This window comes from Impatiens glandulifera, chromosome 1 (genome assembly GCF_907164915.1).
Source record: "Impatiens glandulifera chromosome 1, dImpGla2.1, whole genome shotgun sequence".
In the NCBI taxonomy this organism is placed as follows: Eukaryota; Viridiplantae; Streptophyta; class Magnoliopsida; order Ericales; family Balsaminaceae; genus Impatiens; species Impatiens glandulifera.
In genome coordinates, this window is record NC_061862.1 from 39,336,495 (window position 1) to 39,360,921 (window position 24,427).

The 24,427-nt window shown below is 32.3% G+C and overlaps 4 protein-coding genes across 5 annotated transcripts; 2 read left to right on the top strand and 2 right to left on the bottom strand.

Moving 5' to 3' along the window:
- Positions 1 to 926: 926 nt before the first annotated feature.
- LOC124922325 (glucose-6-phosphate 1-dehydrogenase, chloroplastic-like) lies at positions 927 to 4,320 on the top strand. The gene is made up of 9 exons (XM_047463058.1): positions 927 to 1,320; positions 1,413 to 1,654; positions 1,732 to 1,826; positions 1,904 to 2,018; positions 2,097 to 2,452; positions 2,556 to 2,676; positions 2,915 to 3,144; positions 3,232 to 3,432; positions 3,825 to 4,320. The coding sequence occupies exons 1-9, from the start codon at positions 1,179 to 1,181 to the stop codon at positions 4,072 to 4,074; spliced, it is 1,752 nt and encodes a 583-aa protein (XP_047319014.1). The 5' UTR covers positions 927 to 1,178; the 3' UTR covers positions 4,075 to 4,320.
- A 686-nt stretch (positions 4,321 to 5,006) lies between these two features.
- LOC124922326 (photosynthetic NDH subunit of lumenal location 5, chloroplastic) lies at positions 5,007 to 7,733 on the bottom strand. The gene is made up of 7 exons (XM_047463059.1): positions 7,578 to 7,733; positions 7,285 to 7,506; positions 6,791 to 6,941; positions 6,613 to 6,701; positions 5,659 to 5,713; positions 5,488 to 5,573; positions 5,007 to 5,405 (listed from the first exon to the last, which is right to left on the bottom strand). The coding sequence occupies exons 1-7, from the start codon at positions 7,602 to 7,604 to the stop codon at positions 5,250 to 5,252; spliced, it is 786 nt and encodes a 261-aa protein (XP_047319015.1). The 5' UTR covers positions 7,605 to 7,733; the 3' UTR covers positions 5,007 to 5,249.
- Positions 7,734 to 9,545: 1,812 nt separating this feature from the next.
- LOC124921563 lies at positions 9,546 to 11,206 on the bottom strand. 2 transcript variants are annotated; one of them, XM_047462239.1, is made up of 3 exons: positions 11,068 to 11,206; positions 10,441 to 10,612; positions 9,546 to 9,872 (listed from the first exon to the last, which is right to left on the bottom strand). In XM_047462239.1, exons 2-3 carry the CDS (start codon positions 10,582 to 10,584, stop codon positions 9,774 to 9,776), a joined length of 243 nt encoding a protein of 80 aa, XP_047318195.1. In that variant the 5' UTR covers positions 10,585 to 10,612; positions 11,068 to 11,206; the 3' UTR covers positions 9,546 to 9,773. The 2 variants fall into 2 exon arrangements, with proteins under 2 accessions (XP_047318195.1, XP_047318194.1); XM_047462238.1 differs by having other exon boundaries at positions 10,441 to 10,618.
- LOC124925307 (monooxygenase 2-like) lies at positions 11,107 to 15,406 on the top strand. Its single transcript, XM_047465279.1, has 3 exons — positions 11,107 to 11,163; positions 14,885 to 14,996; positions 15,054 to 15,406. The coding sequence occupies exons 1-3, from the start codon at positions 11,107 to 11,109 to the stop codon at positions 15,404 to 15,406; spliced, it is 522 nt and encodes a 173-aa protein (XP_047321235.1).
- Positions 15,407 to 24,427: the final 9,021 nt, after the last annotated feature.

The following is a 24,427-nucleotide window of genomic DNA, read 5'->3' on the forward strand; positions in this document are numbered from 1 at the left end:
TAATATTTATTTAAAATGAAAGAAGAAAAATATAAAACTGTTATTAACTCTAACTATTAATAAATAAACTTTTAAATAGTATCTATGTTTAAATCAGGTTTAAATGAGTTAGTTAATTCAAGTATATATTTTAAAATAATATTTATTTAAAAAATATTAGTTTGATTTTAACTTTTGTTTCAAGTTGGATCTATTCGTTTGAATATAATTTTACACGACTTTAACTACTCATTTCACATTCAATTGATGGTAATATTTTATTTTTTAGTTTAATTTTAAATTTGTTAAAAATTAAATTATTAAAATATATAAAGATAAATACATTATTTATTTGAATTATAATACACTAATGTAAAAAATATTTAAAATTGCACATTCTTCATTAAAGAGGTAAAAAGTTGTTCTTTAAATAAACATATTAAATACCTAATTAATTTCATCTATTTTAATTATATTTTATATTAAAGGTGAAAGGATCATTTCCACATAATTATCAACACATTTAATTTGTGAAAAAGAAAGAAAAAAAAAAACAATGGAGTTATTTCTACGTAACAAATTTCTTGACCTAATAGATTATTTGAGTATGAGTTATTTGATTTAAATTATTTAAAAAATTCAAACTAATTAAATAATATTTAATTTTTTGTCCCATTAATTAATTAAAATATTAAAATATTTTTTATTTTAATTTATTATTTTATTATTATATATTAATATTTTTTTAACCTTTTTACTAAAAAAAAATAATAATTTAAAATTATCGTCATTCATTACTTTTCAAATAAATTAGATTATTTGAAAAACTCGAGTTTGAGGGGGTAAAATTAATAAAAAATAATGGTGGAGGGTGTTTGTTAACTTAGAAGATAATTTGAGGGATTAAAAATGGCGGCCACCGGTAGATGTCCATCGGGCAAAAATTAGCTAGGAACAGAAGAACCAGGCAGCACAGCACAGCAGTAGCCTTTCGGAGATCTCAAGGGCTGAGACAAAGAGAGATACCAATGTTTAATCGACCTTCGAGATCTCCGAAGTGAGGTTGACCCTTTTCTCTCTCCATCAAAGCAAAATTTGTTTCTGCTTTCTCTCCCTATTTCTCCTTATTCCTTCAGATTCATTTCATTTCATTTGAATTACTCTCCACCAGCAATCCAATCCAATCCAATCTGTCTGTGATGTCGGCTATCTCTTCACCCAACTATGGTACCCATTGTAGTAGCACCTTTCAAGTGGCGGGTCGGATTCGATACGCCCCAAGGATGATTCTTTCTTTGCAATCTACTCGGAGACCTTCTGGAATGCTTCAAGTTCAAAATGGTTAGCTTTCTTCATCTGGGTTTTTTTTTTGTTTTTGAGATTTTGGAAATTTGGGGTTTAATTCTTTATCTGCTTATTGATTGATTGATCAGTGGCAACAAGAGGGACAACAAACCCAAGCAAAAACCAGACACCACCTATAAACCTATCGAATGATGGACTTGTCTCTGTTTCACCTCCAGTAATTTCCAATGAGGATGGTGATGATTCTACAAGAGTTATAACAAAGTCATCAACTGTCACGATCACTGTCGTTGGAGCATCTGGTGATCTTGCTAAAAAGAAGATATTTCCTGCACTTTTTGCACTTTACTATGAGGGTTTCCTTCCTGAGGTGGAGATTAATTCTTTGATTTCCCTTTTTGACTTTGTCTGCACCATGAAAATGATGGATTTCCTTTGTGGTTGCAGCACTTCACTATTTTCGGTTATGCTAGAAGTAAGATGACTGATGCTGAACTTAGGAACATGGTCAGCAAGACTCTCACATGCCGGATTGATAACAGGTAAATTGCTAATTTGAGGAATTTGTGTTTAAATTTTTAAAAATTTGTTACATTTTAGAATCTATCTGTGCCTATAGGGAAAACTGTAATGAGAAGATGGAGCAATTCCTAGGAAGATGTTTTTACCATTCTGGTAACTATGATTCTCAGGAAAATTTTGCAGAACTTGACAAGAAATTGTGTCAGCACGAGGTAACTTGTGTTGTTCATTATGTTCTTGACCTGTGCACGATCTGTTTGCTTACTTTAGTTTTTTTAATGACTCTGTAGGATGGGAGGGTTTCGAATAGGCTATTTTACTTATCAATTCCACCAAATATATTCATAGATGCGGTTAGATGTGCAAGTGTGTCTGCTTCATCTTCAAATGGTTGGAATAGGGTGATTGTGGAGAAGCCCTTTGGTAGAGATTCAGAATCCTCTGCAACCTTGACCCATTCTCTGAAGAAATATCTGAAAGAGGAACAAATTTTCAGGATAGATCATTATTTGGGGAAGGAGCAAGTTGAGAATTTATCCGTTCTTCGTTTTTCCAATCTTATTTTTGAACCCTTGTGGACAAGACAGTATATAAGAAACGTGCAGCTGATATTTTCGGAAGATTTTGGCACTGAAGGGCGTGGAGGGTAAATTTATCGTCCTCATTATCAATAAGTCATCATTGAGGGATATAATGCCAAAACCATATTGATCTTACTAGTTTTCTTCATAATATTATTATAATTGCAGATATTTTGATAATTATGGGATAATGAGGGATATAATGCAAAATCATCTCCTTCAGATTCTCGCTCTTTTTGCCATGGAAACACCTGTTAGTTTAGATGCTGAAGATATTAGGAATGAAAAGGTATTTTTCTTTTTTCTTCCATGGAAACACCTTCTACACTCAGATTTTATTTTTGCAAAAAGAAAAATCCTTGTATTAATTATGAAAACATTTACTATGCATCATAAATTTTGTCTACATTACTAACTACATGTGTAGTTGATAACATCTGATGGGGACTCAATCCCCATTCTTTGGACTAAATTAGCACATTTGATACTACACCCATATATATTGATTGATTGTTTATTGGTTTTAGGTGAAAGTTCTGCGATCAATGAGACCGTTGAAACTTGAGGATGTTGTTATAGGACAATATAAGAGTCATACTAAAGGAGGTGTGAGTTACCCCGGTTACATTGACGATGCAACCGTACCTAAAGGTAGCCTTACACCTACATTTGCTGCTGCTGCAATCTTCATTGATAATGCAAGATGGGATGGTGTGCCTTTTCTGATGAAAGCTGGGAAAGCATTGCATAATAGGAGGTAGTAACTTTCTTGATTAAAAAAGTTAGCGAAGATTATCCATGTGTCCTTATATAGTTGAGATTGTTTGTTGTGTTTTAACTACAGGGCTGAGATCAGAATACAATTCAGGCATGTGCCGGGAAATCTTTATAACAGAAATCTAGGGGCAGACCTAGATCAAACGACAAATGAATTGGTGATTCGTGTGCAGCCAGATGAAGCTATCTACCTGAAGATCAATAATAAGGTTCCGGGTTTGGGAATGAGATTGGACCGAAGCAATCTGAATCTTCTATATGCCACAAGGTATGTTGATTGATTGATAAACCTAAGGTTGTGAATTATACAAGAATTGACTTGAAAAATCATATAGTTAAGAGATTTTTATTTTTCTCTTTACATGCTTACAAGCATGTACTCATTTTCACATTTTTAAATTTAATCAAACTATACACAGCCTTAATGCTTATCTTAATTCCTTTGGAATTCAAATTCTAAATTTAATTTTACATTTGAAATGTTTAAACAAACTACATAATTGAAATTGGTACCCCTAATTCCAATGCCAATGTCAATTCATAATCTATAACTGAACACAACCTAAGCTCTCTCTGTAATTTTAGGAGGATAGAAATGGTGGTTTTGTTTTTTGTAAGGTAGGAGGGTGCTAAGGTAATTTGATTAACTATGGATAACAGGTATTCTAAAGAGATTCCGGATGCATATGAGAGGCTGTTACTTGATGCAATAGAGGGGGAGAGAAGATTGTTTATAAGAAGCGACGAACTAGATGCTGCTTGGTCATTGTTTACACCTGTCCTAAAGGAACTTGAAGAGAAGAAAATTATTCCCGAGTACTACCCTTATGGAAGTCGAGGACCTGTAGGAGCTCATTATCTTGCCGCTAAACACAATGTCAGGTGGGGTGACCTCGATGGCGACCAATAGGAAGACTATGATATGATAGGACAAGACAAGACAGTGGAATAAAACAGAACCATAGATGTTCTTTTTTTTCTTCTTTTTGTGGGGGAAAGACTAGTGATTATTGTTATTTACTTGTAATGGCTCTCTATCTTAGAAGAGTAAAAATTGTAGTAAAAATTGAATGTTGTTACTTGTGTTTGTGTGTTGTAGAAGAAGGATGTTCATTTTATTATTATTTGTTTATGCAAAGGATGTCAAATATGCAATGATGTTACTACCCCCAATTTTACCTTTTCAACTCACTAATAAATTTTCTATGTTCTTTCCCTGGTAAGAATTGGAATTACAATTTCAATACAAATGAAATAAATGTATTACAAAAATTTTTATATGTTCATTTTGTTTGAATGAATATTTAGTTCATCAAACTTATCTATATATATCTATATATATATATATATATACTTTTAGTATAGATAAAATGTTTAGAGTAGTAAGAAAAATGAAATGAGAGAATATTATACACAAAAAATTTAAGTATTGGATTAGTTTAAAATATTTAAAAATTAAATGAAAATACTAAATAATAAATTTGATATAATAAGATCGAGAATTATATAAAAAAACTAATTTTTTTTAACCGTCTGGTTTTAAAAAGTTAAAACATTAAAATAATTAATCTTAGATTGATTAATAAGATGTATTATCAAATATCAAAATAATTAAATAAAATATGGCCTTCGTTAAATAAGTATATCTTTTGAATTACCCTTAAATTGGTTAATAAACTATATCAAACATTAAAAACTTTGATTTCTTACCCTTCCAGTTTTAGAATTTAAATAAAATAGAAAAAAAAAAGTTTCATTAGCAATAAACGTACATTTTAGAAAATATTTTTGTTTATTAAATAAATAGATATACTGAAAACGTTAAAAGCAAATAGAGAACAATAATGTTAAATGACAACATCTGCTTTTTCACTCATTTGAGAGAAGTGCAAATTAAATTATTCCTCAAGTCATTCTCTTCTCTATAAGAAAGCTAAACATAACAATAATAATAGCCGGGGATCAGCAACTACTTGTTTGTGTCCAAAATCAAAAGGAAGTTCAGAAATCTTCAAAACCTTAAGAAAATCCAAAGGCTTTCGAAGATGCTACTACTTATCATACACATAACAACAACTCACCACCTCAAACTACTATCGGAAACTCACCACACTCACTGATAACCACCCTCTTCAATGGTCTATCACCTCTATCCGTCTGTGATGACTCAACCAGCTTAACAATGTCCATTCCCTCCAGAACTTGCCCAAATACCACATGCCTCTGATCCAGCCATGGTGTCTGTCAAGCACATAATTAACATCACAAACTCAGCAAAGGATAAAAAAAGAAAGAAAAAAAATACTAACTAATTTGACAATACCTTGACAGTGCAAATGAAGAACTGACTTCCATTAGTATTTGGTCCAGCATTAGCCATGCTAAGAACTCCAGGTCCAGTATGAGCCACTGCAGATATTTGAATGGGGACCATAATGTTGTATGCAAAGGAACATATTTGAGCCTTTTAGAAAAGGGAGAATTAACTACTTACATTTGAAATTTTCATCCTTGAATGTACGGCCATATATACTTTTACCACCAGTTCCCTGCAATGGAACACATCAAAGGGTCACTTGTACATTCTGGAAGGACAAACAAAACAACCTTCTAGCAAAATATACAAGGAATAGCTTATGAGAACATGCAAATGAAATAACTGCATAAATTTTAAAGAGTATCTAGTTAGAAAAGTATTAGAAAATGAAGGAAACAATCGATCTTATAAGTAGAGATTAATTTGAGGTAAAGTGTCTAGGAAAACCAATAGTCTCTCCATAGGTGAAATATCAAACCAACACACAGTAGCAGTTGACACTGATATCATTCTGAATCATTGGCTTGAAGAAGACAGAGGTACAATCCCATTTTCTAATTAAGTTCAACCGACCAATTTATAAAACAAGTTGAAGTTTGTAAAGGATATATATGCAGCGTGTCAATATGCCGAAGGAAAAGCACAAGACTTAATCTAGAGGACACTAGATATACGTATGAAACAACATTTGAATGCCTGTATCATCATATAGAGGCTGAAGAGAACTGGATATCCAAACACCATGAGGAAAGAAGAAATCCAGGCCACAAGCATTATAGGATTATCTTAATTCCTAGCCCGTGAAACACATGAAAATATGAAATGATGAAAAATAATTTGTTAGTTATGGTTACTAGAACTGGATTGCACACCATAACAAGATCATATCAGTATGGAAGTTGCATTTGGTTGAGTTAATCAAGATAGAAAAATATTTGCTGGAAAATGTTAACTAGAAATCAAAAACATTTATTTTTCTCAAACTTGCTTTCTAGGGTGTAGCATATTTACTGCATATAGATGAATGAAGAACCAAAACCTAACTCATTTGATATTCTAAAGAGGTGAGATAAGAATTAGAAAGTTCTTATTTGTATAAATGAAGCAGGCATAACTACAAAGGGTACTTACATTTCCTTTATCAAAGTCACCACCCTGAATCATGAAATCCTTAATCACACGGTGAAATGAAGAACCTTTGTAACCAAATCCTTTCTCTCCTAGTCAAAGAAAAAGGAGATGAAGCATAAAATCAGTCGACCAAACAATAAAAACCAAAACCAGACATATCAAACATATGTTACAAAACCTGTGCAAAGGGCACGAAAGTTCTCTGCTGTTTGGGGTACATCATCTCCATACAACCCAATCACAATCCTTCCTACAAGTTTCCCCACTGGATTGCCAATGCTAATATCAAAATACACTTTCTGTGTAATCTTTGACTGCAGCTCTGTATCCTGTGAGCAAATGAGTATGCACATGTCAATATAATAACACACAAATTTCTATCTAGAAAAAAAACTATGTTCTCCACACAAATTTGTTGAAAGTTGTGGAGAAGAAGCAAACAAAGGTTATTTGGACAAAACACTTGTAAAGAAGAGATGTAAGTCAAGTCACAAAGAACAATATGTTCCATAGGAAAGCAGGATAACCCCAAATCAATTTCTTAACTTTTACAACTTAAAAAGATCTCTCATTTTAATCTCAAATACATCAACATCATCAAAACTAATTTGAAGACAAGATGGAGTAATTGAATTGGAATTTATGTTTTCTAACATAGATAGTATCGAATACCTCAGCAGCAGAAGCCCGAACTAAGCTGGTTCTCCTCCGGGGAAACATAGTAGGTGACTGAGTGAGCGGAAGGAGACGTGAAGGGTTCCTCGTGAAGAAGCTTGAACATAATGATGCTTTGGAGATCGAAGTTGACAGTTGATATTTCGCAGGAGGAGATACGGAACCAATCATAGAGGGACCCGAAAGGCTTCGAGGAGCTGCAAGCGAGGCGATGTTGGACTGCAAACGGGAAAATAGAAAGGTTAATGAAACGGGTAGGAGTAAACGAAAGAAAAGTAGAGATTACGTACCAGTGCAGCAGCAGATGAAACCGCCATTGAAAGAGAGCTCTGGTAGAAATGAAAGGATAACAAGCCGCAAATGTGTGTATTTTGTATTACAGGTTCAGGCGGAGATAATTTAGGTCTATTCTATAGATAGAGAGTAGAGACAACTGACAGTCCTGACGGAGAGGACGAGCTGGAATAATTACTGAAAAGCCATCCATATTTTTTAAAATACCAAATTTGCCCCTTGAATAAATAACACAATTTTTTGTTTCTCGATAGATGTTTATTTCTAATAATCGTACTAAATTATTCTGTTTCGTTTTTTTCCACGTAGACGGGATATTTGTATCTCTATTCCACTCGTTCGAATCTCATCAAATACTGTCATAAACATTATAAACAAAATTAAATATATAAAATTACTTAATATATATATTTATTATATATATTTTAAAAAGATTTAAAATTATTTTTTATAATAATATAAATTTGCAATATATTATCATATATATTATATTAAAAAATTAGAATTTTTTTTTAAAGAATATGGTATAAATGTTCCCATAGAAATTCCTCAAAACTAAATGTGACAAAAAGGTAGTAAAAAAAAAGCCAAAATAAAACGGGACAAGAATTATAAATGTTTCAACGCCTCATTCTTAATCTTTATCCTCATTCTACTAAATTATTTGATTTTAGTAAAACTTGAATATTTGATTTTCATCTTTAACTTAAAAGCAATTTTATAATTTATTTGGAACTATTATTTTATCACGTCATTCTAAACCAATAATAAAAAAATTTAAAATAAAAAGTGAAAATAACTTTATTTTTATTTAGTATAAAATATATAATTGAATTAGTTAAAACTTTTTTAGGTGAAAAATGAATATAATTTTTTAATTAATTTTTAATTAAACTATTTTAATCAACTTTTTCTAACAAATATGATTTGTTTTAATTATAAATAAAATGAAAATTTTATTGTAACAAATAAGGCAAAAATAAACCATGATAACAATGAGAAAAATAACATGAAATCTTTTGAAGGTATGACCAATATTCTTTTATTGGGAAATTGGATGAAATGACCATAATAATTGTCTTAATCGCGCAAATGACCAACGCCTAATAAAAATTGTGCAAATGATCACTTTTTATTTTTCAGACAAAAAAACTCATGTCGCGTTACGCGACGGAACTCCAATTCGTTGAGTGTGCAGTCGCGAGACGCGTCCGTGTCGTCGCGTGGCTCGACCGTCATCGCGACAAATTAAAGTTCTGTCGCGTCACGCGACGACGGAATATTTTCATTATAACACATGAGAAATTATCTTTTTCGCAAATTTTATTGGGCACCGATCATTTCCCAAATAAACTTTATTATGGTCTTTTCATCAAAATTTTTCTTTTAATAATCTTTCAAATAAGTCGGATAAAATATAAATTATTTTAAATATAATCTTAAGATGTTAACATAAAGTAAATTTATTATATATATATATATATATATTATTCAAACATTTGATTACAATTGTTTTTTAAATTAATTTTATATTTAATTATATATATATATAATAATATATAACTAATATTCTTTTCAAATAAACTCTTCTAATTTTAAGTAAGCTCTCAATTATACATAAATTCTCAATTAATTTTGACTCCACAAAATATCCCTTTTCAAAATATTTGTATTTGTGAAGCAAAATACAAACAACCTACTGTCCAAATAGAATAGATAAAGTATAAAGGCAGAACATGTAAACACTAGGCATTGAAGCTTCGAATTATTAAACCTTCAGACATTAAAAGTACATTAAAACATAATAATATGAAGATTTGTAACCAAAGATGTCAAATTCATACATAGATAAATAAAATGATGAACTCAAAGAAACCATTGATTTCAGGATACCATTAAGATTTGTAACATGAACAGTAATTCTTAGAGGACTAACTATGATCACTATTGAGTACTAAGAAACATGAAAACAAAACTCTCCTTTTTCAAGAATCATAAACATTCCAGGTTCACAATTCTCATGCAATATACATAATTGTGCAACTATCAGGAACAAATCTCTGTATTGAGTTCAACATCATCAGAAACACTAAATAGAGAAAATCAATCCAATGCAGAATTATGCGAAATGCATTGGCCATCTCAAACCAATAATTTTTTTATGTTGTTTTTGCCTTGCTAGGTTAATAAAACTAGACACTCTTGTTGTCTTTCATTCCCACATGTCCAGAGCCAGGTTCGGAAGTTTCAGTAGGAGGCGATTCAATACATACTTTCAAGACAGCCTCATTCTGTGTGAATAAATACATGAAAAACAAGGATCAGAAGACCGTTACTTTCAACAGGTTCACAATATACCATTAAGGAAATCACATATATATCTTCATCCTCAAATCTGTATATGCTTTTTTTTTTTTCAAAAAGAAGAAAAAGGCAAACTTGCAAGCAAAGAGTGATTGGCTAATAATTGCTACGAGTCGAACCCATAGTTAAAATTTGAAAGTATAACTACTAATTCACCATCATCTAGCATGTTCTTATTTAGAAGTCCAAATTGGGTTGCGAACGAATGTCTAATTCTTCAAGGCTTAGTAATCTACAGTCTCAGTAATTCACCATCAGTAATATTCTACAGTCACAGTAAATTAAAGCATCTGATCAAAAGATGTGAACTCTATATGAGTTGGCCCAATATGTTGAAAGGATGCGAAAATAAAAGGTTTCGGGATTTAAGTGTGGTTTAGCTGCTGCCTGGGATGTTTTTGGGTGATTCATATACATCTCTCGAAAATCTTATGAAATCAAGTAAATAAGGAATATATAAATTGGGAAAAAAGTGTGAACAAAATGTGACCTCACCTGCCAAACACGGAGAAGACGCTTCTTGGCGTTGGCTTTACGACAGGTGGTAAGCTTTATTGTCTTCCAAAGTAAACCTCCTTTATCGTTCTTCTTCACAATCTCCATTACTCTTGTTCCACAAAATGCACCGAATCCTGCCATAACTGTAGTGCCGGCCCTGAATTTGGGACTGCCCCTAATTTCCCCCCCAAGAAACAGTCATACAAAGTACATTATTTACACTTAAACTAATTTCTAGATCCTATTTCTAAACGACCAGTCTAACTTTTAGCATTATCTAAGCATTTCTTCTGATTGGACTCAAGTCTAAGAGCTAACGATGAGGTTTTGTTCCTATGTCGGATCGGTCTCATATAATCCATTACTGAGCAAGGGATCTTTCTATTCAAGATAGATGTGGCAGCATCAGATGATGAGCCCATGCGTTTCTTTTAAACTCGTATTCATTCGCTCCTCAACATGATTATCAAATTCAAATACAAATTTCAAGAGCTTATAATTTCATTCTCAATCATAAACATGATTTCTAGGTTATCCTAATGATAATTTAAGATAAGAATTAACTTAACTAGAAATTGTCAAGACTTTAAAGATTGAAAATCAAACAAAGGTGAAATTTCAGACCTTGTGTCGTTGCCTGCTTCAGTAACAGCCGCTGCAACAATGGAGACTGTGGAGCTCAAACCAGCAGAAGGACAACTGAAGAAGAAGAAGACTAGGGTAAAATTTCCTGATGGGATGAAGAAGAGGCGCCTAGACCTAATAAACTATTTTGTGTATATTTGTTTTTTTTTTACTAAAACAGTAATTTACATATTAAACTATTTATCATATTAAAGTCTTTTAGATCTTTTAAAATAATTATATTATTTAATTAACCATAGAACTTTGTAAATATTAAAATATAAATGTTCTGCATTTATATAAAAAAATATTATTCAAGTAAAAACTAACAAATTATAATTATAATGAGACAAATTAAGAAAAGTTTAATGATTACTTTAGGCTCGAATTTAATTTAAATTATTTTTAATGTGTATTTTTTTAAAATTAAATATTTTATCAATATTTATTTATTAATAATACGTTTAGTGTGTGAGAAAAGATTTGAGAAAATTTGAAAATATAGATTTTACATTTATTTTTACGTAAAGTAATATATAATTTTATGTACTGTCTATTAATTTAAATATATTTATATTTTCAATTGACTTTTTTTTTTAGATATATGCGTTCAAAATTTTTTAAATACATTTTAAAATATATGCTTTAAAAATGGTTAAATACGGTTTTAATCCGTTAAAAATTGTTTATTGTTTGAGAATAATTAAAAATGTTTTTTATTTTTATAAATGTGATAAATTAATTAAGAAAATGAAAATATTATATTAAAACAAGAATATAAATTTATTCATTTATAAAAAAAGTTATAGTTTTGAGTCTTATATGATATAATATAAAGAGTTCAGTTAAATAAAAAATATTACTTTAAAAATAAATTTTGATTTTTAATGTAATATATTGTATGATTAAATTTATAAAGACATTTGTTTGACATATATCATTTCATTGTCTATGCATTTTGACATATATTCATATTATTACAGTCACACATCGAAAATTTATATAGTGATTTGTTTGTAAAATTAGGAAAAAAAAACTTATGAGCAGTATCTTATTTTTATTGACAATAAAATTATATAACTTAAAAAATAAAATAACATTTATTTATAGCAACAATAATTATTTTTGAAAATATTATATGACAATCCCTGGATGCAATGAAAATACTAATTTTTTTTATTGAGTTTTTCATTTCAACATTTTAATTATTATGATAATGTATAATTTAGAGTTACATGTATATATAACTTTTACGGAGTGATTTAATGATTTAATTTGTATTAAAAAAATATTATTTTAATTAGACGTAAATTAATTTATTAATAGTTAAGATTTTAAAATAATATATATATATATATATATTCCATTTTTAATCATTCTTTCTCAGGGTGATTAATATTACATAATTAAATTCTCAAATTAATCTATTTTTTAAAAAAATTTTAAACTAATATAATTCAATGTTTAAATTCAGTTTTCCAAATTAAATATATATAATATAAATAATTAAATTTATAATGTATTTAATAATAAGTTAATTATAATTATTAAATATTAAAAAATATTAAATATTAAATTTAAATATTAAATTAAGTTAGTTTGAGAAAAAAATGAAAATTAATTTGTAAATTTAAATTAAAAATCAATGCAAGGTTAAAAATCACGTTTTCATTCAACACCAATACAAAGAAAAGTGCAAATGATAAGGGAGCTAGATAATTAAAAAAAGTTACAATTGAAACTCAATTAACTTGGGTAATAAATAATATACAATCTAATCCTTTACTATATAACTCTTTATAAGTCTTATGTATGATGAATAATTAAACTTACCTTGTAACCCTGAGAAATTTTAAACAATTTATAAGGTGTCAAAAGTTTCAACATGGAAAAGTAGATTTTAGTTTCCCCTTCAATATGCAATCAATTCTCAGAGTAAATGAATTAGTAAGTTTATAATTTTTCATCTTTGGGCATGTGAACCTACTCCATAATTTTTAAGTGTTTGTTTGATCTATGTAACAACCAAGTTTCTTCACAAAGTCATTTTGTTTCATATATTTGTTCAAATTCCTCATTTTTTGTGTTGCTTTGAATTCTTTTTTTCATAAGCAACTACTTATTGTACAATTAAGTTGGTTTATGCTAGTATGCTTTTTATATCTTTTGAATTTCTCCACCTATTAATTTGTTTTAGCAAAAAATCATGTTTATTGATGAATAAAGTTTTTTTTATGTGAGTTTTAGGTGGATTATTTTGCCATCCCTTACATTTAATTTTTATTTTATTTTTTACAAATTGAATTAATGAGTTTATATATATAAAGGGGAAATTTGACGAAATGACCCTAATAATTGCTCTATTTGCATCTGTGGTCACCCGATAATTTTTATTGATCTGGTGACCACTTTATTTTTTTTGAACAAAAATACCCTTTTCGCGTAACGCGAAGGAAATTCGCGTTTCGCGAAGTGGATTAGGGTTTTGTATAATTATTCAAAATTTTCCATTTCCTTTATCTCTATTCTCTCTCTACTCCTTGTTCTCTCTGCGACGGCGACGACGTCGGCGGCGAAACACATCATACAGATCGATGATACAAAAATCCTAAATCAATTTATTATGTGTTCATCATACAGATTTATGTTCTTATTTCCATTATCTTCATTTCAAACCTTAAAACAAACCCAAAACCCTAAATCAATGGGACAAATGATAAATATAGGATCGTCGTTGTAAGATTTTGTTAAATTTAGAACTTTCCTAAAATTTTATCGTTTTAAGAACTATACTTACATTATTTTGTTATATTTAAAACTTTCTACTAACGGTGTTAAAAGTCTGGTTAAATATTTATCATATTATTTTCATTTAATATATATATATATATATATATATATATATATATATATATATATATATATATATATTTATTGAAAAATGATAGAGAGCGCGACTTGAGACAGCTACTGGGAGAGCGATGACGTGGGTGACATGTGGAATATTCTCTCTCATATTATTAATTATTTTCTCTCTCCTATTATTAATTATTTTCTCTCTCTTCTTATTAATCTTATTAATCGTGAAAATAAAAATATTAGATAAACATTTATTTATAATTATTTATAAGTAATAAAACTAAAAAAATATTAATAAGTAAATAAAAAAAAATAATAAAAAAAAGAAAAAAGAAACCATAAAAAATATTTGATAAATAAAGGAATTGAAAAGTTATAAAAATAAAATAAAAATAAAAGAGATAAATTCATAATTCAACTAATCACTAATATTAATTAGGGTTTATAATTTATAATTTAGTATTTAATATTTAGGATTTAGGTTTTAGAGTTTAGGGTTTATGATTTAGGGTTTAAGGTTTAGAGTTTAAGGTTTAGGGTTTAATAAGAGAGATAAATTATTTAACAAAAGAATAGAGAAATTAATTAATAAGAGGAGAGAAAATATTCTACAAAAAAGTGTTTTAATTATTATTATATTTTTATTTATTTATTAATTCCACTTGTCAACTCACTAGGCATCGCTCTGCCAGTCGCTGTCTCAGAGTCGCTCTCTATCATTCCTCATATTTATTTATTGATTCCGAACTCTATCATTGATTCTCTCTTTCTCTCTTTACTTCATTTTTGTCACCATTTTCGGTGCCACTTCACCTCCTCCCTTCCGCTACTTATCTGAAATATATTCAAACAATGAGGATATAATAGGAAGATCAAAGCCAACTGGAACCAAATTCAATAGTGTTAACTCCCAAGTGGCAAAATGGTTGAGTCTAAAAAACCCAGTTAATGCTAACAGATCAACGATCGATCAGGGTCTCATTCAATCGCCCCTGATGGAGGAGGAAATGAGTTAGAACCCAGATTTCACGTCTACTTTGGCGGTGGAGTGCGTTTCGGGTTTGTTCACTGTAATAACAACTCCTTGTATTGATTTTGCACATTCACTCCTTCTTCCACAACATTAGGTGGTAACGAGGAAGGCGAAGCGATGAAGATGAAGCAATTTGTGCTGAACAAGGCTAGGAACTCCCCAAAGGAAATGCTCGCGGTGGTGGAGAGGACAGGGCTAGATGTGATCTCGTGTTCAGAGCTGAAATTGAGGCCGCTGTGGAATTTATTGACGGGTAATATATATTGTGAAAGAAAATGTTTGCGTTTCCGAGATGCTCTTCATCCTATGACTCATGACATAGGTCAAGGCGGTTGTTATGCTCTCGAGGACAGCGTGATACTTACAAGGTACATCGGGGAAGCTATGATGATGAAGAAGAAAGATGATGATAAATTGCTTGAGAAATACGGGAAAGAGAGGAGATGAATAATATTTTGGCTGATTAGCGCGGCGTACATGATGGTGTGATCCAAGAGAGCAGCGGGAAGGTGACGAGTTTTATGAGGGAACCAGTTTACTCATTTTTGCCATGATTCTGAATCTAAAACATACAGATGAGTAAACTGACTTTGATTCCCTATTATACTGTCAATGTTTGATTATATTTTAGTGTGATGACAACGATGAAGTGAAGGGAGAAAGAGAGAATAGGAGATCGAAATCAATATATATATATATATATATATATATATATATATATATATATATATATATATATATATATATATATATATATATATATATATATATATATATATATATATATATATATATATATATATATTAAATTAAAAATAATATGATAATAATTTAAGGAATTTTTAACACAGTTAGTAAAAAGTCTTAAATATAACAAAATATTGTAAGTATAGTTCTTACAACGATAAAATTGTAGGAGAGTCCTAAATTTAACAAAATCTATCAACAAGAATCCTATATTTATCATTTATCCCCTAAATCAATTTATGTTCTTATATCCATTATCTTTATTTCAAACCTTAAATTGATTTATGTTCTTATTTCCATTATCTTCATTTCAAACCCTAAATCGATTTAACATGTTCTTATTGTTCATATTGGTTCATATTTTGTTCACCTAATTGTTCATATTGGTTTTACTATTCGTTCTTCATATTGTTGATGATGATATTTGCAGATGATCTTGTCGATGATCATATGGGTTCCGTTTTAAGGAAGATTCACTTTTCACTTCGCGTTTCGCTAAGGACTCCGCGTTTCTCCAAATACTTCGCGTCTCGCTAAGTACTTCGTGTTTCGCTAAGAACTTCACGTTTTGTTAATGATCAATATTTTTTGTTATTTATAGTTAATCATGACTTCATATGACAAAGTATCTACATCATTCATGGTTTTGAAGAGAATCTGTCTTAACAAAATAAACCTTAATAGATTTTACCTTAATTGAAACATTTAGATTTTTCAGAAAAGACCTTTGAAGAAGCCATCATTGAGCTCCAATTAAGAGAAGATGGTTTGAAATCGATTTTGTTAGTCATTAAGCTAACGAAATCAATTTCAAACCATCTTCTCTTACTTGGATCTCAATGATTGCTTCTTCAAAGGCCTTTTCTGAAGAATCTAAATATTTCCATGTAAAATTAATAAGATTTATTTTTCTAACACAGATTCTCTTCAAAACCATGACTTTGTTGTTGATACTTTATCAAACGAGATAGATTACCTATAATATAAATAAAACATTTTGTACTTTGCGTTTCGCTAAGGACTTCGCGTCTCGCTAAAGACTTCACGTCTCGCTAAGTGCTTCGCGTCTCGCTAAGGACTTCGCGTCTCGCTAAGGAAGTCGAAGAGGCACGTGTTTCTGCACGCGCTATACCTTATTTAAAAAATTCTTTTCTGCATGCGATGAACATTTCATTTATTCTCTTCTTCGCGAAGGCCTCGTCTCTCTCTAGCCTCTGTTAACTTAACTGCTCCCTGCCAAGGCCGATCCTTCTTGTTCGTCTTCTCACCCGTCATTAATCAGGTTTGTTCAGTTTTTGGTTTAAACCGTCTTATGTTAAGGTTTTTGGTTTTTACTCGTCTTATGTTTCTGGTTTTTGGTTTAAACCTTCTTATCCTTCTTATTGTTAAGGTTTTTGGTCTTATGTTATGTTTTTATGTTCATGGTTTCTCAATGAGCATATGGGTTTAGGGTTTCGTTAAGGACTTCGCGTTTCGCTAAGGACTTCACATTTCGCTAAGTACTTCGTGTTTCGCTAAGTACTTAGGGTTTCTCGATGGTATTTGTATTCATTCTTACATTTTTATTGTTGTTCCTTTTGTAGTTAGAATAAACCACAGTTACTGAGTTTCCTAGTATGATTTCTTGGAAAAGCGCCCTCTACCTCAAGAAGATTGCTAACAAGTTCGATATAATGGATCTTTTGGAGAAGGTTTATAATATCCAATTCAGATATTTATTTACAGCCCTAGTCTTGCAGTTCTTAGGAACTATTGTACATCATATGTTTCTTAGGAGAGTAAGCTCAAACTCTAAGAAGATAACTTTCATGGTCAATGGGCAGGAACTTGTATTTGGTATGAAGGAGTATGAATTGGTTACAGGCCTAAACTTTGACAGATTTTCTGAGGTGAACGAAGAAGAATGTTGAGGTTGTCCACCTCTCTCGGTGTAATATTTTAAAGGGAAAACGAGTGTACGAATGAACGAGTTGGAGACTGCTTTTATGAAATGCATTGATAAGGAAGATGCATAGAAGATGGGGCTGGTATGCCTGATTTACCAGTACCTATTTGCATTTTACCCAAGGAGGGTGGTATTTCCAAAAATCCTCCACATGGTGGAAGACGAGGAAAGTTTCCTCCGATTTCCATGGGGGAAGGTCACCTTTAGAGCCACCCTCAAGGGTTTGAACAAGAACATGAAACGTCTCAATTCCTTATATTTTAACAACAAGAAAACGATTAATGATCCTTATGCTCTTTTTTCTTATAACATTTATGGGTTTGCACTAACATTTCAAGTGTGGACATACAATGTCATCAAAAGCTTTGTCCCTAAATTTTCCAAAAGGAATGAGCTAAATGAGCCTATACGCCCAAGGTTGTTAGTCTATCATTCCAACATGAAGAACACCTTGATCGAGATAAAGTCTGCCCTTGAGACCACGGATCTGACTGAAATGGAAGAGTCCTCCCTAGAGAAGAGGTTATACAATGGTGTGGACTTTGAACAAATAGATGAGTCAACTGATGATTTTTTTGAGGGATTTACAGAAGAGAATATATGAAAAATGAAGTTGACGAAGATGAAGATGAAGAACCTACTCCTAAACCTGCCACTAGGAAGAGAAAGGCTAAAGCTACTCTCAAAAAAGTATTCAACCTGAAGAGGAAGCCTTCTTATGAATCAAGTCCTCCCAATGCCAACATTCCTAGTCCTCCCACCGCGATGTCAAGTCCTGCATTACCTCCAACACCTTCTGTTGGATGTAAATGTGATGAGCTGAAGGAGGAGCTAAAAGAGCTGAAAATAGAGCTGAAGGAGGACCTCAAAGAGCTGAAAATAGAGCTGAAGGAGGACCTCAAAGAGCTGAAAACAGAGCTCATCAAAGAGCTGAAAATCACAATCAAAGAAACTCAAGAAACTCACCATGCTTATATGAAAAAGTTGGTTATTAGTATGTCCGAACAATTATTAGCCAAATCCAACCAAAAGATGGCCATTTTAATAACCAAATTAGATAATATAGAGGAGGAGGAGGAGAAGAAGAAGAGCAAGGTGGACAAGAAGAAGGAGAAGATTGAGGTTTGATATTGTACTTAACGTTTCGATAAGGACTTCACGTATCGCTAAGTACTTCGCGTAACGCTAAGGCCTTCGTGTAACATGAAGGCCTTCACGATACGCGAAGTACTTAGCGATACACGAATTCAAATGTTATTCATTTCTAACCACAATGTTGTTCTATTTTGCAGGAGATTATGGGGATGAAGACGAATGAAAGTGAGGGGATGATGGTGAAGGATGAGAAGAAGGATATGAAAGTCGATGAGGTCAAGAAGAGTGTGAAGGATGAGAAGAAGGATATGATGGTCGATGAAGTGGAGAAGAGTGTGGAGTGTGTGGAGATGGAGTTGAATGATGTGAAGGTGGATAGTGTAGAGGATGAGGAGTGTGTGGATGTGAAGGTGAAGGATGAGAAGAGTGTGGAGGCTGTGGAGGAGAAGAGTGGGGAGGTTGAGAAGGAGAGTGTGTATATGAAGCTCGCCGATATGATGCAACAAGTAATTGAGAATAAGAATAAGAAGAAGAATGAGGCGAAGGTTGAAGATGACGATGATGATTTCAAATTATACAACACTCCTCCTAAAGCAACAATTGTGCAAAATAGGAGAGTGAGAAAGTCGATAAAAGATGACTCTTACACCAATCCTTCTTTGTCAAAACTGGCAAAGACAAATGATCCATTAATAGTCAATCCCTTTCAAAAATTTGAAGATGAGCTGCTAGTTGAAGTAAATAATTGGTTGAAAGATCCAAAAACCAAGGATGAGAAAAATCATGTATATACTTGCGAAGTAGGGAAGGAGGTGTTTCTTAGAGTTCTAACAAGGTTCACATGGATTCAAGATACTGTAAGTTGTGCAATTCATAATTCATTAATGTTATTCTAACAATGTTGTTTGATATATACTAAATGTTTTCCCATTGTACAGGAAATCGACGCATTCTGCCACTTTTTGCGAAAAATGATTGCAACATATCCCAAGACATATAAAAATTCTAAAGTAATAATAGGGGATTGCTTATTCGGTGATAAGATAAGGCGAGAGTACAACACTTTTAAAAAAGATCCTGAAAATTATCCACTCGCAGAATTTGAAGATTACTTCTTGGGTGTAGAACATAGATATATTCCTGATTGGCCATCACTCGACGATATATACGTGCCTCTGAACATTATCAATAAGCATTGGGTACTATGCGTAGCTCGTCTACAAAAGAATCACATTGACGTTTATGACTGCGATTTTATCTTTTTAAGAATTTGGATCCATACTTGAGACCGTTGTGTGAGATGATTCCACATTTATTTGCAAATGGAGTCTCTGATGCTCAGCTAGAAAGGTTTCCTAACTTCAACTTCCAGCCCATGACATTCAAAAGGATTCCACACCCCAAAGACAAAAATGCAGCAGCTAAGGTAGGGGAAGTCCCTAGAGCAACCGAGAGCGGGGACTGTGGTGTATTCATGCTTATGTATATGGAATACTTGACTGCTAACCAAGGTGTACAGAAGGTGACCTAGGATGAAATGGAGTTTTGGAGACAGAAGATTGCAGTCAGGTTATTCCATCAAATTATAGAACCATAGTATTGTAATCTTGAAGTGAATTTTGGAGAGAACTTGAAGTTACTTGTAATGTAAATGTAATGTTAAAATATTTGTAGTTGAATTTTGTGTATATTCTATTCATAATGTAATTGGATGATAATTTGAATGACTTCACGTTTCGCTAAGTACTTCATGTTTCGCTAAGTACTTCGCGTCTCGCGAATTGTAGTCTATGTTTTCTTTAAATGTAAAACATATCAAGATTCATACCAAAGAAATGAACATAAACTTTACATAACACACCAAAGAATTGGAAGATACTTTCAAATAAAACTTCAAGCTTGCAGTTCAAACTTGAAGATAACCTTCAATGTAAAATCATTGTGTGTGAAGAAACTTCAAGGCTGAATAGCAGGAAGGAAGGATACTCAAACTAAATTGTGTATCCTTCCTTGCCTACTATCCAGACTTGAAGATAAACTTTAATGTACAACCATTGGGTGTATGGGTAACTTTACCTCTATTTATAAAAATATAAAAACAAGTGTAACTTTAACTTTAACCTTTAACTTTAACTTTAACTTTAACTTTAAACTTTAACTTTAAACTTTAAATTTTATACTTTAACTTTAAACTTCGCGTTTCGCTGTGTACTTCACGTTTCGCTAAGTACTTCGTGTTTCGCTAAGTACTTCACATTTCACTAAGTAAAGTAAAGTAAAGAAAGAATACTAAATTTAAAACCTTCAGTTGAAAACCTGGCCACATGAATCATGCTTGAAATGCTTGTGTCATCTCCTATGACCATGCCTTGATCAATACACAAATTGGGAAAAATGAAGTCATTCTTTGACCAAAAGGCTCATACTACAACTTACCAATAAACTTTAACATAAAAAGAAACATAATGCATGAAACATACTACAACTTATCCCAAACCATCACAATTCAATTCAATTAACAACATAATGAACACTACAACTTATCACCACAATCTTAAATGTTTCAAGCTAAAAGCTCATACTGTTGAGATGATGACTCATGCTGCTGAGATGATGATGCTCTTCCAGTAGATAGTGCAAGCATCACTGCTTTGCATGTTGCCCTATTATGTCTTAGTCCAACACATGAGCTGCATTGTCTTAGGACCTTACGGACCTCACATTGGAATGACCTACGCTTTGTTTGTGGCTGCCCTTTCTTAGCCTTAACAGGTGGCTTTAGACACACGCGTTGCTTGATAATTTCGGGAATATCCCAATCGTCTTCATCACCAACAAGATAATATGTCTCCGCATATGCATTCATCCAAAATTCAATTGTGCAATACATGTCAGCATGGAAAATAGAACGATTGAACCATTGGTTAAATAGATTGAACATGTGAGCTGAATAATACTTTGAACATAAGTCATAAGAAACCAAATTGCGGTGACGGGCAACAACCATTGCATGCGTACAAGGAAGACCGGAAACTTCTAATACTCTACAAGTGCAGTTCATGTCTTTCAAATGAATTTTAAAATGAGACTCATTGTTATGCACATAAAACTCGAATCGGTTAAGCGATGATACTATATAGAATCTGGCCTTCTCGAATCCCTCACGTAATAACTTTTCATAAGTTGGAGACAAAAGTTCTTGGTGGTTGTACGCCTTTTCTTTTCTATCATTAAACCAATGTTGTATTGTGAATCTTAAATACTCAGCCATTGCAGAAATGTGATACTTTATGGCTTCTCTGCTCTGACTATTAAAACTCTCAGCATAATTGCTTGTGAGTTGATTGTATCGCTTACCGGGGAAAAATGCTCTACTCCATCTTTGGATTCCAATTTCTTCCAAATAGGCATCAATCCTTTGATCTTTAACCATGATCTTGTAAAAAAAACCGATTAAAGTGGGGGATAATGTATGCACAAGAAGCCAAATCAAACTCCATATGACATTTATCAGTTTTGAATTTGGCCATAATATTCATCTTTATGTGATATGTGCACGCACCGTGGACTACTTTTGGAAAAACAGCACACAAGGCATTGGTGATGCTTGGGTGTCTATTGGATACGAAGACGAGATCATCAACTAATACAATTGCTTCTCTCAGTTTTTGCATAAAATAAGTCTAGGAGTTATTATTTTCTAAATCAACAACGTCGAATGCGACATGATATAGTTGCTCATTCGCATCCAATGCAATAGCCACCAATAGTTGACCTCCCACCTTGTGCTTAAGAAAACTAGCATCACCGCACAATATAGGACGACAAAAGACTTTAAAACCCCTAATTGAGAGGCCTAGGGACATGAACATATACTTGAAATGACCGAGCTCGTCTGTCTGGATGTCTGTTATGGTACCCGAATTATTCTTCTCCAACATGTAAAGGTATGAGGACAATTTTTCATAGGAATTCTCTACTGTTCCTCGCACCGCCATTAAAGCCTTTTCCCTTGCCCTCCAAGCCTTATTATAAGTCAAATATATCACATAAGTTGTCTGCAGTCTTCAATTATTTTCTTAGACAAGTAGTTATGGTGATGGTCTATGTACTTACTCTTCATGCACTGCCCAATAACCCATGCTGGTGTTTGCATTTTTTTCTCTGGTCTCGACAAAACTGAGCATGAGTGCTGTTGGTCGAATTTCCGGATCTCAAACATCTCAGATAGTTTACCTTTCACAACACACAATCTCCATTTGCATGTCTCATCCAAACATTTAACATACCAAAGATGTTTTCTCGACTTCTCCACTTTGAATTCAAAATGATTAGTCATCGCATATTTATATAGGCTCAGTTAAAGTTCTTTTTTATTATCAAACAACACACCGACTTCCAATACGGTTTCACTAGTTAATGCCATCACAAATGAGAGATCTGTCGGTGATGTGTCTGGCGGGTCTGTCGATGGTGTACCCATTGATGATCTTCTCGCTCTAGATGGTGTACCCATTGATGCTCTTGCACTAGTTGGTGTACCCATTGATTCTCTTCTTGTACTAGTTGGTGTACCCATTGATGCTCTTCTTGTACTAGTTGGTGTACCCATTGATTCTCTTCTTGTAGTAGATGGTGTAAGTATTGATGCTCTTGCACAAGTAGTAGCATGCAAGTCTTGAGTAAGTGGGATGTGAGGCAAAGAGTTTTCTCCGGCTTCATTTTGACTTTCAACAAAGACATCCGATGGTACAACTTCTGGTACAATTTTTTGAGTAAGTGATGGTGGTAGTATACTTTCTTGAGTTGGGTATGTAAGTAGTGTTATCTTTTCTTTAGTAAATGGTGACTTCTCTACTATAGAGACACACAATGGTGACACAGTTCGATCTGAAATCAAGCGTGATAAATATGTGTTTACATCCTCATCTTGATCAATAACAACAGGGGGAGGATTTGTGATATGCGGAATATCATACTTGACTTGCAACACTAAATCATATATAGATTTATGCACGTTAAGTCTATCAAAGAGTTTATCAACTAATTCGGCAAACGTAGTACTTTGGAGTAAATCCAATGTTTTGATTAAAGTGGCATTAAAAAACATTATACCATCAACATTAAATTTCCACTCTCCATTATAGAAAACAAATACTTCAACTGCAATAAAAAACATGAATGAATGGATAAATAATACTGAGAAAAGGGAAGTCCTTCACATTTCTCTAAGTACTTTGCGTAACGTGAAGGGCTTCGCGTAACGGGAAGGCCTTCGTGTAACGTGAAGGGCTTCGCGTAACGGGAATGCCTTCACGAAACGTGAAGTCTTATCAGATAAAAAATAAACAACAACAGTGCATGTGATTCGAAGATGCAGAAACCACACAACAATAAACGTGAAGTCTCATCGGATAAACGTACCATGTGGAACAGTGCTCGTGCTCGTCGTCGTGCTCATTGTCCGTCATATCGCCGCTGCCGCCCCGTTTAGGGTTAAAGAGAAGGAGGAGAAAGAGGGAAGAGAGAGAAGGAAAAGAAGAGAAATGAAAAAAATATGTCGAAGTTATATTAAATAGTAATGGTATTATGGACTTTTTACACTTTTTCACTTCGCGAAACACGAAGTCCCTTCGCGTTACGAGATAAGGGTAATTTCGCTAAAAAAAAATAAAGTGGTC

What these genes read in the sequence shown, in the direction of transcription:
- LOC124925307 (XM_047465279.1), top strand. Translation starts at nt 11,107, where the DNA reads ATGGAGACTGTGGAGCTCAAACCAGCAGAAGGACAACTGAAGAAGAAG. An exon ending in TGAAGAAGAAGAAGACTAGG is followed by an intron (nt 11,164 to 14,884) that starts GTAAAATTTCCT and finishes TAATGCTAACAG; the next exon opens with ATCAACGATCGATCAGGGTC. An exon ending in GCGTTTCGGGTTTGTTCACT is followed by an intron (nt 14,997 to 15,053) that starts GTAATAACAACT and finishes CCACAACATTAG; the next exon opens with GTGGTAACGAGGAAGGCGAA.
- LOC124922325 (XM_047463058.1), top strand. Translation starts at nt 1,179, where the DNA reads ATGTCGGCTATCTCTTCACCCAACTATGGTACCCATTGTAGTAGCACC. An exon ending in AATGCTTCAAGTTCAAAATG is followed by an intron (nt 1,321 to 1,412) that starts GTTAGCTTTCTT and finishes TTGATTGATCAG; the next exon opens with TGGCAACAAGAGGGACAACA. An exon ending in ACATGCCGGATTGATAACAG is followed by an intron (nt 1,827 to 1,903) that starts GTAAATTGCTAA and finishes CTGTGCCTATAG; the next exon opens with GGAAAACTGTAATGAGAAGA.
- LOC124922326 (XM_047463059.1), bottom strand. Translation starts at nt 7,604, where the DNA reads ATGGCGGTTTCATCTGCTGCTGCACTG. An exon ending in TTTCATCTGCTGCTGCACTG is followed by an intron (nt 7,507 to 7,577) that starts GTACGTAATCTC and finishes TCCCGTTTGCAG; the next exon opens with TCCAACATCGCCTCGCTTGC. An exon ending in CAAGGATGAAAATTTCAAAT is followed by an intron (nt 5,574 to 5,658) that starts GTAAGTAGTTAA and finishes AAATATCTGCAG; the next exon opens with TGGCTCATACTGGACCTGGA.
- LOC124921563 (XM_047462239.1), bottom strand. Translation starts at nt 10,584, where the DNA reads ATGGCAGGATTCGGTGCATTTTGTGGAACAAGAGTAATGGAGATTGTG. An exon ending in GTCTTCTCCGTGTTTGGCAG is followed by an intron (nt 9,873 to 10,440) that starts GTGAGGTCACAT and finishes TTATTCACACAG; the next exon opens with AATGAGGCTGTCTTGAAAGT.